Source organism: Epargyreus clarus, unplaced genomic scaffold (genome assembly GCF_041222505.1).
Source record: "Epargyreus clarus isolate Ecla_fem2 unplaced genomic scaffold, WU_Ecla_fem_2.2 ptg000029l, whole genome shotgun sequence".
Taxonomy (NCBI): domain Eukaryota; kingdom Metazoa; phylum Arthropoda; class Insecta; order Lepidoptera; family Hesperiidae; genus Epargyreus; species Epargyreus clarus.
This window is the reverse complement of record NW_027332235.1, coordinates 12432918-12448806: the sequence shown is the minus strand read 5'-3', so window position 1 is coordinate 12448806 and position 15889 is coordinate 12432918. Positions and strand designations below refer to the sequence as shown.

The following is a 15889-nucleotide window of genomic DNA, read 5'->3' as shown; positions in this document are numbered from 1 at the left end:
GATAGACTTTAATGTTAATATGAAAATTGATTATAGGTATATGTTAAGTTTTCTGTTTGATATTAGAAATAAAACAGGCAGCCCCATCCAACCCGTTGCCAAGTTAGTGTAAACATCGACCAAATGCTTGCAACCCAATAGTTATTGTTTGTTCTCGTATCATTTTCTCATACATAATTGTGCTGTCTGTATTCGTATCTCATAATTGAATCGTACAGTCTAACATGAGTATATTGTACGATATATGAGCGGGTAACATGATGCCTTTAGTTATGAGTTGATTGGATGAATTGCCATTACGTTTCAAATTAGTTTCTTGATGGTAATTGGTTTGGTTTTTATTTTCATACTGTCATTATTTTATTTGTGAAACGCAGTCTTCTCTTTGTGTGAAATGATCCTTGCTGCCAATTAATCTCTGTTACCGAAAATCTTTATAGACGTAGAAATGATCCGTAGTTATAATGTTATTTTCATTCTTTATAGAATTTTATTCATTCGATATGTCACGTAGACATATATGTATGTAGAAGTTAGTACGTATGTCGTATTTCTATACTTTTGGTAATTAAACGAATATAACAGGTCTTTTACTATTTTTATTAGATTACTTGAATACCTCATCCTCTTGGGAGTCGGACTCGCTAGAGGAGCAGGTATATTTGACTGGACTGTCATTGGGTGCAGTGGTATTTGCTTGGCTTATGTTCGAATATTGTGTGTGTAACATTGTGTGGCAACCTTGGGTATTTTAGAATATTGTTAAAATACTTATATTTATTTATTTCCTTATAGTATTTTTTTTATAACTAAATATTTATTTTTTATTTGCTTACAGTTGTTTGTATAAATTATTTACTATATTTTGACATGATTAAAGACAACATAAAGTTCAAATTCCCTTTTCATTCTAAGCAAACATATCATTGTACTTTAAGCTACTATGTAAGTTCTAGTTAATATTTATTCAAATTCCTATAACGCAGGTGCTTTACGACGGGAAACTATCGTCCGCCATTGTGTTCATGTACAACCCGGTGGCGACAGATGGCCAACTGTGTCTACAGTCCGCGCCCAAAGGGAACGTGTCGTACTTCGTTCACACGCCCCACGCATTAATGCTACAGGTAAGCCCCTTGAGATTATGCTCGCCTGGTACTCGCAATGAGAATGTAAAGGGTTAAGTTGTGTAATGTAATGTAATTAGATATCAATTGCTGCGTCAATTACATTAGAATGAGACAGAATGTCAATACGAGGCTATATTTTTAAGTCCGTACGTTAATTCATGCATGCAAGCTTTTATGTCCAGCAAAACGTCCAAAAGAGAGAGAAACATGCTATACTACACGCACAACTTTGTCGTTCTCTCCTTTACTCTCCCTTTCCCTCTCTACAATCTATTTCTGTCTCGCTTTCTCCCCCTGAACATTTTTTGTAGATACCCTGATGTAGAAGGTACTCATTCATTCAATGATTCTATAATATAGGGTAAAGGTTTTATGTACTCTTGGTACGCACGGTAAGAATGGAAGGGGTTAAATTTAAATTTTAAATTATAGAATGGGTAAAATTTATGGTATGCACAAGTAAATTATGAACAGAAAATAATTAAAGTTTATTTAGCATTTTTTATGAAATATTTTAAAGTCGAAAAAATTGTATAGTAGACATGAATTACTATATAAGTAATATAACTTTTTACTTTTCGTAGTAATCACGCACTTGTATCTCTTTTCTAGTAAGAAAGGTTTTGATATTTCAGACGTTTTCCTAAATCACCAGTTAGTAAATTTCAGAACAAGTTCTATCGACTGTAATTACCACACCACAATATACATACTAGCGTTTCACGTATAAAAATTATCTTAGTTACAGCCATTTTCATGAGCTATGCAAATGTGTAGTATCTAAAGATTCGATTTTATTCTAATTGTATCTGTATAATCGGTGGTATGTTTTCCAGAATAATCTTCAATGAAACTAGTCAATATACTCGTAACAGTATTTACCATCCCTAACCCTTCTTGTAATTTCAAAGAAATAGTTTAAAAGATTCCCTGCGCACGTTATTTTCTCTGATTAAATTCCCAGCGAGACACCGTTTCTTTGAGACAGCCGCGTTCATTACTCACGTCCATATTGTCTCGCTGACTTCGGCTTGCACTTTATACGTCACTTGGCCAGCAATACACCCGTGTACTTGTATATAACAGGCAAAGGGTTTTGTTTGACCTCGAAAGATTACAGTTAATTTGTTTGAATAATGAATTACTTTGTCAATATTTGTAGCAGAACAATTTGGCTGAAATTCAAATGTAAATTTGTGAATATTGTATATTTCATTTTTCCCTTGTGAAAATTTGTAATGCAACGTGCATTCGCGAACAATCCGCCAAAATATTTGCAGTATAATGACGAACATTTAAGCGTCGCGCGTTTTATTCGCGCTACAAAACTTACACCCCGCGGACGAGTACCTTGGTACACTGGAGTAGGTTATTTACATATTCGTCTGTCTTTAAACTTTGCATCGAATTTTCTTACAGGAAGTGAAAGCAGTGGTGACCCACTCAATCCACAGCGCGCTGAATTCTATCGGCGGGGTGCAAGTGTTGTTCCCGCTGTTCGCGCAACTCGACCTGCCGCACGACGCGCCCGCCGCCGACCCTAAGCGAGACCCCATGCTGTGGTATGCTCCCCTGGTACTTTTGGTGTAACTGATCTGAATAAATTAAAACTTTTTTATATATACACTTACGCAGGTTGCTAATAATTAGTAGATTGACCAATTTTTGCCTCCCAATCAACAATGATGATGACGATTGACAATGATTGCCTTGAAATAATTTCAAACTCGGTAGGCAAACATAGGTTGACTGATTATTACGAACTGGAGTTCAGATCCATGAACAAAATATACCCACCCTGAGAACAAAGAACTATAATGAAGGTATCTTCCTGACACAGAATTTTTGCAATAACACATGCCAGGTAAATTCAAAGGAGACTAAAACCTTATTTATATTTTTAAGTAAAGAGACACGTCGTTTTAATGGTGAACATAAAGCCTTTTATATCCTGTTAAAACAGTACTGGGAAACACGAATAAGCCCCTATTAGCTAAGTTAGTATCGTATGAAATACACCAAGTTAGGAAATAACTCGATTGGCATCAAAGGGACTGCGCAGTTGTGGTAAAATTGCCGAACTAAATCAACTACACGCAAAGCACATATAATATAAAGTGTTTCTAGTTTCCTCTAAGCTCAACTCATTCATTAATATTCCGAGTGCCTTCGGTTACGTTAACCGGCTAAATGCACTTTCTGTGTCGGTCCATAACCTCCTAAGGAGTTTAACCGACATCTCGAGACGGTCGGTTAATAGGGGCAATGAAGTAACTCCTGACAACACCTAATTGCCTGGTGTCGACTCCGGGTAGCGAGCAAATTTATGAAGCGTTTTGGTGAGAGAAACAATTTATATGGTACGACTGCGAGTTAGTTCTGTAATTCTTGTTCAAGTTTTAAAGCGAATTGTGTGCGCGTGGATTTGTAAAATGGAATGACGGGATTACAGGAAACCAACTTTATAAATATCCAGGTGACAATCTAACACACATAAGTAGTGTGCTATTTACCTTGTACAAACATACTTGGTGCTGTTATTAAAGGTAGTAGAAACTTTTTGTGGTTCGCTTCCGGAGATTCCACCGGCGCACTTATTTATGCTGATAGATAGATATACGAGACATTCTGAATTAGTATGACCAACCTTATTTGGGATTGATTACAGATACCTATCCAGTAGCCACTTAACTTCAAGTGAACTACACGTTCGTTTCCTACGCTTATAAAAAACCTATTCAAAATTGAGCTCTTAGAACTAATATTTATTATTATTAAATCTATATTCGCACCATAAACGAATATTTACAAAAATAGAGCGCATAAATGTACAAAATTGGCCGTTTATCCCCGAGGTGTCATCCATTGACGTCGACCCACGTCATAGTGTAAATCGGACGCGATATAAACTCCGTAGAGGTGATTTGGGGTCTAATTTATGCAGGCTCGAGTGGTCGATCATGAGACTTACAAAGACGATCATACGACATACTTGTGGTGTGATTAATAGAGCTCCCATATAATAATACATTCTGTAATGTAGCTATAGGGAATACGCGATAGTGAGAATAATGGACAATGTTCAGCGTTGTTCTAAGTCATTGTTTTCAAAGACCAATATTTTATATTGTTCCGCAATTGTTTCTGAAAATCGAGGTTACGGGAAAGTATAATACGGGTCATGGTCAGGTGAATGTAGATAATATTACTACGATAATGTAAAAAAATGTTTGGTGATCCTTTTCGATTTTACATATTTACATATAACTTACAAAACTTTTGCCTTTCTATCCATTTAATCCGTAGATAGTTAGTGGAAAGTTCCGTCTCTTAGGTAATTAGTAAAGACTTTAGATCCGAACGAATTAAATTAAAGCAGTGTAATGATCTACTTTTCTACCGAAGTACGAAATGGTGAAACAAAATAATATAGGATGTAGCAGACGAGCATATGCAGTCTACCTGATGGTAAATAGCTACTGCTGCTCATCGACATCTATAATAGACCCCAGATATGATTAGTTTCTTACTTGACGTCGACCACCAAGTGCGCCGGTACTCTTGAGAACTAAGCTAGAATGCCTCGGAAAAGTATGTCTCTCTTACCATACCCTTCAAACCAGAACACAGCAGCGCTAACCACTGCTGTTATTGGGCAGAAATAGGTCGCCGGAGTCGATCCACAGAGGGCTCTACTAACTAATCTAGGATCTATATTTTCAAACGAACGTGCTTATCTATCAGTCGGCGTAAATCTATTTAATACCGTTCACAACACTAAGGATGCCATCAAAACTAGGCTCCCGACATCAAAGGCATAATAATCGCACCCTGATTAGTTAGGGAAACGTTATCCTGAATAAATGATGAAACCCGTACCAGGGTCGCAGGAGGGAGCGGAATCATCTCGCCCGATCTGTATCGATCGTTTGTTCTCAATTGACAATAATGTAATTTGCTAGTGAACTATGTGTGTGGAACGTCACGGCAAATTGGGTAACAAATCCGTAACGATTAACGTAATCCGACCAGGCAAACATGACGCGAGCGAGTGTGCCCACGCCCCGCGCTGTTGAACGCGACTTGCGATGAACCCGCTTACGGAGTAATGATACTAATGACACTCGTGTCAAGAGGGTCGTTGCGATGAAAGGCGGTAACAAATCAACGAATATATTATATGAGGATATATTCGCAGTGAATTATAGCCTGTTATAGGTGATTTATTTGAGAAAATAAATATTTAGCTTATGGAGTTTCTTGCGCCGCTTCTTCTCCATAGCGAAACTCCTTTCGAACCGATGGTAGTTTGTTGACTTTCAAAAAGTATTATCTATGAATCAATTTTGAATAAATGAGATTTGAATTCCAATTTGTTTAGTCTGTATTATGCTATTAAAAGTAGTAGAACTCTTTTGAGTAAGGGTTTGTGTATTTGGGGTATTAAGCTATTTTAAAAATGTTAGTAACTTAGATGTTCGAACCTTGGTCGCATCTTCTTCGCAGTAGTATCAATGCATTCTTGATCTAACTTAGGTAACGTGAGTCTTCTGTCCTTTGAGTGTTCGATTTGTCTATCCATTAGCAATAGTGATTGTTGAACAATTGAAGATTAGGTAAAATATAAAGATATATATAAAAAATAAATTTACCCATTCTAATTGTTAAATACACATAAATGTATTCGTTATTTCGCGGTGCAGTACAAAACTAGTCTAGTCGTGCCTTAATCGAAGACGCTTAATCGAAACAGTGTTTTTAATATCATCTCTCGTTTCAGTTCAAAGCTGCTCGGCTTCGTGTGCTCCCTAGTGGAGTCGTGCGGCACGGTGCAGCAACACGTGCTGCAGTGCCGCGGCTTCCTGGTGATCTCGCACATGCTACAACGCTGCGGTAGAGACCACCTCACACCGGACACTCTCGCCTCATTCCTGCACCTCACGAAACATCTCGTCACTAGTTGCTCGCCGAACTCGGATCTATTGCTCAAACAGGTATGTTTTAGTGTTTGGTGTTTGAATTGATTATGTTTTTGTTATTGTTGATTATTATGGTGATGATAATGATGTTGTTGATGATGATGATGATAGAGCTATTGTCGAGTATGATATTTATGGTTATACTTATCTTATGATGTGTCCAAAATATACAGCAACTCCAAAAATTTAAACCTCCAATCAGGTACATGTTAAAATACTGTTATTATTGTCTTATTTTGGGTTGTAATACCCAGTCATTTTAATGACATTGATAAATATGTTTGTCTTATACGTATTAATTATATTTTGTTTCTTTATTTTGTATTAAGTTTATTTTCAAAATGATTTATGATTGAGATATGTTCCTAATAATGATACTGTATTTCAAGTCAGAAATCCACAAAAAATTGACACATAGTTGCAATGTCGTAAAAGCAGCGTCTTGTGTTTGAAAAAAGTCACAATTTTAAAAGCAGTTCAATACACTGTCACTTTATACGAAAATAAACGAAATGTCAATTATTTATTTGCTGCTTTTTCTGGGTAATTCTTGTTTGAACTTTCGTCGATGTATTTTCAGTTCGTTTCTTGTTCGTAAAATAATTATGTGTATTATATTTTTTTGCAGCAGTAATTCAATAATTTTTATTTCAGTTTTTTTGACGATCTGCGGTCATCGTATTTTCTTACTTATAGGATTAAAAAGCGCTAAATATAGGTACCTTCAACATTACGATATTTTAAATTGGAACTGGACTGGAACGAGCATGCAGTCCACCTCGTAGCTACCATCAGCTGGACTGCTTGCTCGTAAACATAAACTTAATGATGCAGTCCTTAGTAGAAATAAAACAAACAAAGGTGTTTTCAATTTAATTAAATTAATTTAATTTAATTTAGGCTTTTTTCAATGTAAAAACTTAACCATTGATATTTTCTCAAAGCGCATTTTTGTATCTATCAATTAAGATGAATTAATGTTTTCATTTGCTAAGTGAGCGATGGCCAGTAGCTGGGTAATGGTCCGGATAATATTATGCAAAGCTTTGCTTTCTCTTGTATGCAGACGGAGCATCGGAATATGCAGATTACTATGTTGAGCACAAAGTAGTAATTACGCTTCAGCACTTTTCCATCTCTATCAGTAATAAACTGTACATAAGTTGCGCTTCGTAGAAGGTATTTATTTTAAAGGGTTTAATGTTTTAGCGCACTTAAGTAAATAAGGCTATTAATAAGTTAAACTTTTCTTTATGCATCAATCATGCGAAGAATCCATTATTTGCAAAAATATTACCTTTCAGTGAGTATTAAGTGTGAGAGTAAGATACGTATTCCAGTATTTTACAGTAAAGAATACGAACCAAAGTTTTACTTGCTCGCCATGGATTTTGACATACATTTACAGTTAGCAAGTCAGAAATTATGATTGGAAGCCCTCGAGATGGCTGAAAGTTCAATCTTTACTTTTAGTAGTCTTTGATTACAAGTTAACGGAACGCTCGAGTGGCGTCGGTCGGTTGCGTTCAACGAAATTAAGAACGTAAATTAACATTGCGCCTTCCCCGAAATATTAATTTGCTATCAAATCTCGGCTGCTACGTAATTTCTGCTGCCGGCGATGAATGGGGGTTTATGCCGTATTGCACCCTAAGTAAGGGAGAAAATTGCTTCGGGGTGAAATTTATAACGAGCCTCGACGTGCTCAGTAAAAATAAATAACGCCGTAAAATATTTATTTTTGCCGTAAAATGATATATTTTCAGCGTTTAAGGGCCTCGTCGGCGCGCGGGCGGCCGCCGCGGTCGCGCGATTGTTGTTAACGCGTTTTTATGAGTGTCGTTATATATCGTTTTATTAAAGTGTATATTATATAAGTGTATATTAAAGTATTGAAAATGAGACATTCTTTATTTTGTTATAATATTTTACATACTCGTATATTATTCATGGTTTTAATTATGCTCACGCGTTGCTTTCTTGATTTTTAAGTAAATAAATGTTATTGATTTCACTTTTGCTTTTGGCATCATCTAAACAATAGATTATATACGAACCCCAAATAATTGTCATATAACTTTTCACAGTGGAAAAAAATGTTGGCTTTAGTATTTGAAATGCTATCAAGTTCTAAAGCCAACTTTAAACATCTGAAATCGGAACCATTTACTATTTTCGTAATAGAAGACGGAGGTTATACGTTGCGATAAAATCATTCCGGTGTTGGCAACGTTTAATTAAATTAACTATTTCATATGCTGTCTTTTAAAACATATTATAAGTGGATATTTTTTTATTTTCTCAATCCTGAACTGTTTAGTTTTCGATGGTTGTCAGCGCATGCCCCTCTTGCTTCCACGACCCTTCCACGACTGTTCACTTAAACATTTACCTACTGTAATTATTTTACTCTGCACACCCATTTTTTCACGAAAAAAATGATAAGGCCACACGATTATAAGGAAGTCGATTTACAAGAAAAAATATGAATATTTTAACAAAATTTGCAAAATGCAAATTTGAAAACGAATGTAACTAAAATAATGAACCTGAAAAAATATAAAAAATACCTGTATAATTGGCCATAATATTCTTAGTGGCACAGCTTAGCAGTTTAAATTTCTACAGATATGTATTTGTAAATCGATACTTCTTACAATATTTAAGTTAAATTCATATTCCCCACACGGTATCATGCGTTCAAATATTTTTGATTTTACACAGAACATTAAAATCACCGCAATCAATCACGAGAACACTTATGAAGTGCTTTTCGATTTTGTAAAAACGTATGTAGATTCACAAACGCACACAAAGGTATATAAATAAGTTTAATTCACGAAGTAGTTGATGGGTTACAAGTTATGAAGGTTTACAGCTTTTGCACACAGGGACGCTTGGTCAGATTCAATTCAAGTTTATCTGTAGAGGTGTTTGAATTAAGCTGATTGGATAAACATAATAAGAATTTATTATGTTCATTATATCAAGATATTAAGAAATAAAGATCAGTTTTGATTACGATTATGTCATTCAATTGATGTTGTGTTTATTGATCCCTTATATCAGCATGTAACCCTTATTTCGTGATGTTGAAAACCTTTTATTAAATTCTCCTTTTTTGACCATAATATAAACTTTTCTATTTTCTTTTGAGATAATACAAAAATGATACGAGATCGTTATCTGTTATAAAATTATAATATGCCATTAGATGAACGAAATAACGAATAGTTAGGGCTGAACAGACAAGCAAGAGTACGCATACGCTCTCAACCATCGGACAGTAGAAGGTCTGTGCTAACGGCAGTCGTTCTGCCAATCGTTCCTCACGTGGCAGCTGCTGGACCACGTGCTGTTCAACCCGGCGCTGTGGATCCACACGCCGGCGGCGGTGCAGGCGCGCCTGTACTGCTACCTCGCGACCGACTTCCTCGCGGACGCGCACATCTACGGCAGCGTGCGACGCGTCAGCACCGTGCTGCAAACCGTACACACGTTGAAGTACTACTACTGGGTCGTTAACCCGAGGACGAAGAGCGGGATTAATCCCAAGGGAATCGGTGAGTAGAAAATATTTTTCATATGTGTCGGCGATTAGATTATAAATAATTCTTGAAGGAGACTTGTAAAGTGCAGTCGTAATTATTGCACCTACCAAGGTACAGTGAAAGATTTATTTCACAAATGCTAATTTACTAAATGGATCAATACTATTTGAAGCATACTATATTAATCCATATAATTTTTTTGGAATCAAAGTTTATTACATTGGTTATTAAATTTAACTCTAGTTCTGTAGGTTGCAATGTGGAAATTAAGTTTTGCGGAAGTATTACTATTGTAGAAATTACCTCAGTTTTCGTAGGATTTTTTACTTAATGTAACAAGTAGGTATCAAACTTACGTTCGTCAATATACATCCAATCACGATAAATCTGTTGTAGATGGTCCGCGGCCCGCCCACAAGGACATCCTGACTATCCGAGCGTACATTCTGTTGTTCCTGAAACAACTGATTATGATTGGCAACGGTGTCAAAGAGGACGAACTACAGGCCCTACTCAACTATTTGACTACTATGCACGAGGTAAGGAAATATCTAGTTAAAAAGGATAAGAAAGTTTATATAAGAAAGTCATATTTTGCATATTTATTGATTAAGTTTATGCTATATTAGTTTTTATTGTAATTTGATTAAATTTATTTCAGGACGAGAATCTACATGATGTCCTTCAGATGTTGATTTCCCTTATGTCAGAACACCCCAGTTCAATGGTGCCTGCGTTTGATGCCAAGGTATGATGATGTATCCCTTACTTATAAAACATAAACTTATCTTGTATTCTTGTACTGCGATTAAAATATTAAAATAATGTATTAATTCATTTCACAGGGTGGAGTTAGAACAATTTTCAAACTGCTGTCATCGGACAGCCAGTTGATAAGGCTACAAGCCCTCAAGTTACTCGGTTTCTTTTTGAGCCGGAGTACGCACAAGTAAGAATTGAAAATATTTAGGCACGTGTTTCAGTAGCGAATAATGTATCTGATGTATGTCCTACGATATTCTACAGTGTAGACGTTTAGATTTTGTATGAGAAAAAAAGATTCTTATAATCATAATTTTTATGAAAATTATAATTTATCAAATAATGTCACTTTATAAATTCATTCCAAAAAGTGGTATTTGAGGATTTATTTTGTTGATAACACTAAAACTTGTCAAAAACTAGATAAACATATTAAAAAAAATGGTGCACAAACAAAAGAAAAAAATGTTTGAAACCGTTTCGTCTTAGGTTACTAATATAATGATGATCATGATGATAATATTATTGATGATGATGTTTTTAATGTTGATAATGATAATATTGTTGATGGTGATGCTGTTATTGATAATAATGATGATACTTGTTGTTGATGTTGATCATGATGATATTGTTGTTCATGATGGTAATAATAATGTTGTTGATGATAATAATTATGCATTTGTTGATGATGATGATATAACGCTACCCAGACGCAATTGTGATGGTAATCATAATGTTGTTCATTTTGTTGTTGATGATGATGATGTTACCCAGACGCAAGTACGACGTGATGTCGCCGCACAACCTGTACACGCTGCTGGCGACGCGGCTGGCGCACGGCGGCGACGCGCTCGCGCTGGCCGTGTACAACGCCCTGTACGAGCTGCTCACCGAGCACGTCGGACAGCAGATACTGTACACCAGCCACCCGGAGCCGCAGCCGCACTTCCGACTGGAGAACCCTAGTACGTTATCACACAAAAATATAATTACTTAGCTCTAATGTTGTTCACGTAAGTGTGTAGAGTCCGCGCCAAACTTCTAGACCGAATATAGAAACGAGTGGTGTCGCAACAGCAAATTGTAGATATCAGCGGGACGAAGATAGCGCGGGACTGGCAACAGCCGCTGCCCGCTCTCGCCCATGGAGACATATTTAGTGTGTGTTGTTACGGAGTATATGCTTGTAATTGTATTCGACCTCATTGGCTCTCTGACTACACCTGCGCGCAAGAATTTCAAAGCAGACTATATCTAGCTCATTATTAATATGATTGACTATGATCATATTATAATATGCAAACATAGTTGACTTACCAGCCACTTTAAGATCAATTAAATCAGAATCCTCAAAACCGTGATTGAGAGTACATTAAAGCAAGCTCCGTAGGAATAGGTTATGAAAAAATTAAGATTTTCCATTAACAATCATCTGTCTCTTAAATAAGTCTAAGTTGTCAAAAAAAGGACTAAGTTTGGTTTTAGTATTCAATATGGGAATAATAATAATTTCTCCAAATTTAATACAGTTTATAACTATGACGACAAATAAAAGAGTTTAGATACTAAACATTATTTACTATTTAATAATTGCAATGCGAATAATCAAACTATTATCTTACAGTGATCCTGAAAGTGGTAGCCACGCTGATCCGGCAGTCGAAACAAACGGAACAGCTATTGGAGGTGAAGAAGCTGTTCCTCTCAGACATGACGTTGCTGTGCAGCAACAACCGCGAGAACCGCCGCACGGTGCTACAGATGTCCGTGTGGCAGGAGTGGCTCATCGCGATGGCGTATATACATCCCAAGAATGCGGAGGAGCAGAAGATATCGGACATGGTGTACTCGCTCTTCAGGATGCTACTGCACCATGCGATTAAACACGAGTACGGTGGTTGGCGTGTGTGGGTCGATACGCTCGCTATCGTGCACTCCAAGGTGGGACTTAAAGTTGATGTCTTTACTTTCAAAATCATTGTATTTCATCTAAATATTTCTATCATCATTTATTTTTAAGTTTCCTACTTTAGACATTATTATTATATTTATTTCTATACTCTGTTAACCTATTATATCCTGAGATTTGATCATCTGAATCAAAATTTGATTGTTGGTTTTAAAATCTTCCATTCTCAGCCTTGTCTATCTTTTTAATAAAAACAAGTGTCGCTAAATTAATGCCATTAGTATTTATACATCATTGTTTCTATATATTATAATTAATTGTTTTGAGTCTTATTTTGTTCTATAATAGTATATTAATAATGTGTACCATATTTTTCAGGTATCATACGAAGAGTTCAAGTTACAGTTCGCCCAAATGTACGAGCACTACGAACAGCGGCGCGCCGACAACATAACTGACCCCGCGGAGCGCCAACAGCGGCCCATCTCCACTATCTCCGGCTGGGACCGCCACGACACCAACACCAAAACCATCCAAGACACAGACGAGAGCGAAACGTCCCCTGTATCCATCAGGAAACAGAACGTACTCAACCATGCCGCACAAACTGAAATCGGCAAGGGCCTATCGTTACGCGAAGTCGAAGGAAACTGCATATGTTCCAAGTCTAAAACGAGTGACGACGTCGAGGACAGTCGGACTACAGTAGTGTACAGTGAAGTGTGTAAAGTGCATAGTCCTGCCAAGGAAGTGAATACCGAAGTGCCCGAAGGCGGTTGTGATAGTGTTAAATGTACAGATAACGAAGTCGAACATGCTGTCGACGAGGGAGAGGCCTCCAAGCCGGAATTGCTCAATGCTGAAAACGAATTAGTACAATCAATTATTGAGAATAAATTACTAGAAAGCTCCGAATCCGGAATTGGGACAATTGAAGCCGATTCAGAGAAAACTGATAAGCCTCTCACTAGACAAGGAAGTCTTGATTACATTCCAGTTAGAGATGTCGGAGATAACGTCTCAAGGGAGGATAATAATGACAATACTGATAAAAGCGAAGGCATTCCCTCTAGCCTATCTGCAAGTGAAACGGCAAGCCCTGAAAGAATAGCAGAAGGTTTAAACGTTATAACGGAGAGAGAATCAGAACTGTCTGATCCGTCCGAACTTTACTTGACCCCGAGCGAAGCGACGAGCCCAAAGAAAATCCAAGATAATATCCATAGCGACGCTATGTCTGATGAAGTCTTGACCAACGATGACCCTAAACATATTGCGATTAATATCGTTAATGATGTACTAACGATTGCGCTAGAAACGGTGCGATCGAAAACAGACGATGATACAGATTCAGGTGCTATCTCCGGTGGATTACATTCTGAGGGAAACACACCCAATGGCCGAGACGATTTAGAACAAGACATTGAAGATATACTAGATCAAAAACAAACCGTTGAAACTATTGCTAATGATATTGTAAACGATATAATATCTGCGGTTGTCTCTAAGAGTGACAATGAGACCGTTATAAGCGAACATAGCAGTCCTCAAAAGGAAACTGTACCAGACTTACCGCAAGAAAGCGATGTACTTCCTCCCGATGAAGAATTGGTCATCGATCCTGAAATTGAACAAACTAAAGAGGAAGCTAAACATGAAAAGGATAATGAAACCGAAGATACTAAGGAGGAAAACCAAAGAGAAGAATCTAATGACGCCGAAGAAGACAAGTCTCCCGAAATACCTCCAATTTCGACTATCAGTGAGAATATTTCGCTGGCAAATAAAAAGGAGCACGAGGCTGAAGAGGATAGGAATCGGGAGAGCGACAGAGAGAAGCGACGCGTCAGCTTACCTGGAGACGGTGAGATGAAGCAGGACAGCAATAGAGCTGAGGGTGTCGCTTCACAAGGTACAAACACTTCGACGTCACCACGGCGGCCGCGGAGTGCTTCTACGAGCACACAAGTGGATTCTAATCATTTCGGTAAGAATTGCAGCTAACTTGAACCTGAATTTGAATAAAATGTATCCATTAAGTTAATGTTTACGTTTATCATGTAAATTAATATACCTCCAAAAACGGTTGCTTTTAAACTAAAATAAGGAGCATACTTTTTTGGAAGTTTTTACAATGATTCTATATAAAAATATAATCTAACTTGTAGTAGACAATGTAAGCATATGAATTATTTTATTTGTACTATAAAATATTTATTGTTTTATAATTATGTACAAGCAATGTTCCAAATAAATGAATAGTGAATATCCTCAAAGTGTCATCGTTTCTTGCTAGAATTAGTTGAAATTGAATATGAAAAGAAACAATACATAATTATATTATATATATCGTCAATGTTTCAGAAACAAGGCGGCCATCACGTTGCAGCCGGCCGATGTTCTCGCCGGGACCCACGCGTCCTCCCTTCAGAATCCCCGAGTTCCGCTGGTCCTACATACACCAGCGTTTACTCTCCGACGTGCTGTTCTCACTTGAAACTGATATACAGGTGCTGTTGGAGGGATTAAACTTAATTCTACATCGTATGTGGCAGTGATAACTACCAATATAACTTGAAAATATTCAGGTATAAACTATTTAAAACAATAACATCAGTGTTTTAAACATTTTTAAAAATATCAAGTGTCTATCTATTACGGTTTAAGACGTAGAGCGCTGTAACAGACGGACAGACGCACAGACGGACAGACGGACAGACAACGGAGTCTTAGTTATTACTAAGTAAAAAGGGAACCCTAAAAATTACATCAGTGTTTTCCAAACCGTGTAAGTCTTAAAATTTCCACATTAAGACATTTTAAATACATATTTAAATTTAAATAAATATTAAAATTACCCATAAACATTTGTACATTTCAGGTGTGGCGCAGTCACTCGACGAAATCAGTGATCGACTTCGTGAACAGCAGCGAGAACGCGATCTTCGTGGTGAACACCGTGCACCTCATCAGCCAGCTCGCCGACAACCTCATCATCGCCTGCGGGGGGCTGCTGCCGCTGCTCGCCTCCGCTACGTCGCCTAACGTGAGTTGTTTATGAAATTTGTATCACAAATTGCAGAAGAAATAATATTATGCGTGTGTTAATACTGATCAATCTTTAGCAAAATTAATTTTGAAATTTAACAAGAACGTCTTAGGATAACGAAAGTCTTATACTTTTCATGGTTGCCTAGGTAAGTTAAAAAAGTAAAACGTCTTTTTGTTTGCATTAGTCAAACGCGATGTCTACAATTCATATCCGCTTATGCTATACAATGAAAAGGTGCATTTATATAGTTTAACTTTATGAAAACAGCTATTCAATTATTATATTTTCAATTATTACTCAATTATTATAAAGTAACATTTAAGTTACTGCAAAAAAAACGTTTCATAAATAAAACAATCAAATTTAAAACATATTTTACTAGTTAAGTTGTTTATTGTCGATATTTGATATATTACAATGATATGAATAATAATAATGCGACTTTAAAGCACACACACTCGTTTATCATACTACGTAACTTGTTTTATTAACATCATGTGTACGGT

The 15889-nt window shown here is 36.7% G+C and overlaps 1 protein-coding gene across 1 annotated transcript in view; it reads left to right on the top strand.

The window, feature by feature from the left end:
* The window catches only part of rg (A kinase anchor protein rugose), a 584238-nt gene that overhangs the window by 364483 nt on the left and 203866 nt on the right, over positions 1 to 15889 (top strand). The window contains exons 11-22 of the mRNA XM_073089384.1: positions 987 to 1127; positions 2550 to 2692; positions 5911 to 6124; positions 9450 to 9672; positions 10057 to 10199; positions 10322 to 10408; positions 10506 to 10609; positions 11197 to 11387; positions 12047 to 12363; positions 12710 to 14318; positions 14696 to 14841; positions 15213 to 15377. Coding sequence (XP_072945485.1) covers positions 987 to 1127; positions 2550 to 2692; positions 5911 to 6124; positions 9450 to 9672; positions 10057 to 10199; positions 10322 to 10408; positions 10506 to 10609; positions 11197 to 11387; positions 12047 to 12363; positions 12710 to 14318; positions 14696 to 14841; positions 15213 to 15377 — 3483 coding nt within the window. The remainder of the gene's footprint in view (positions 1 to 986; positions 1128 to 2549; positions 2693 to 5910; positions 6125 to 9449; positions 9673 to 10056; positions 10200 to 10321; positions 10409 to 10505; positions 10610 to 11196; positions 11388 to 12046; positions 12364 to 12709; positions 14319 to 14695; positions 14842 to 15212; positions 15378 to 15889) is intronic.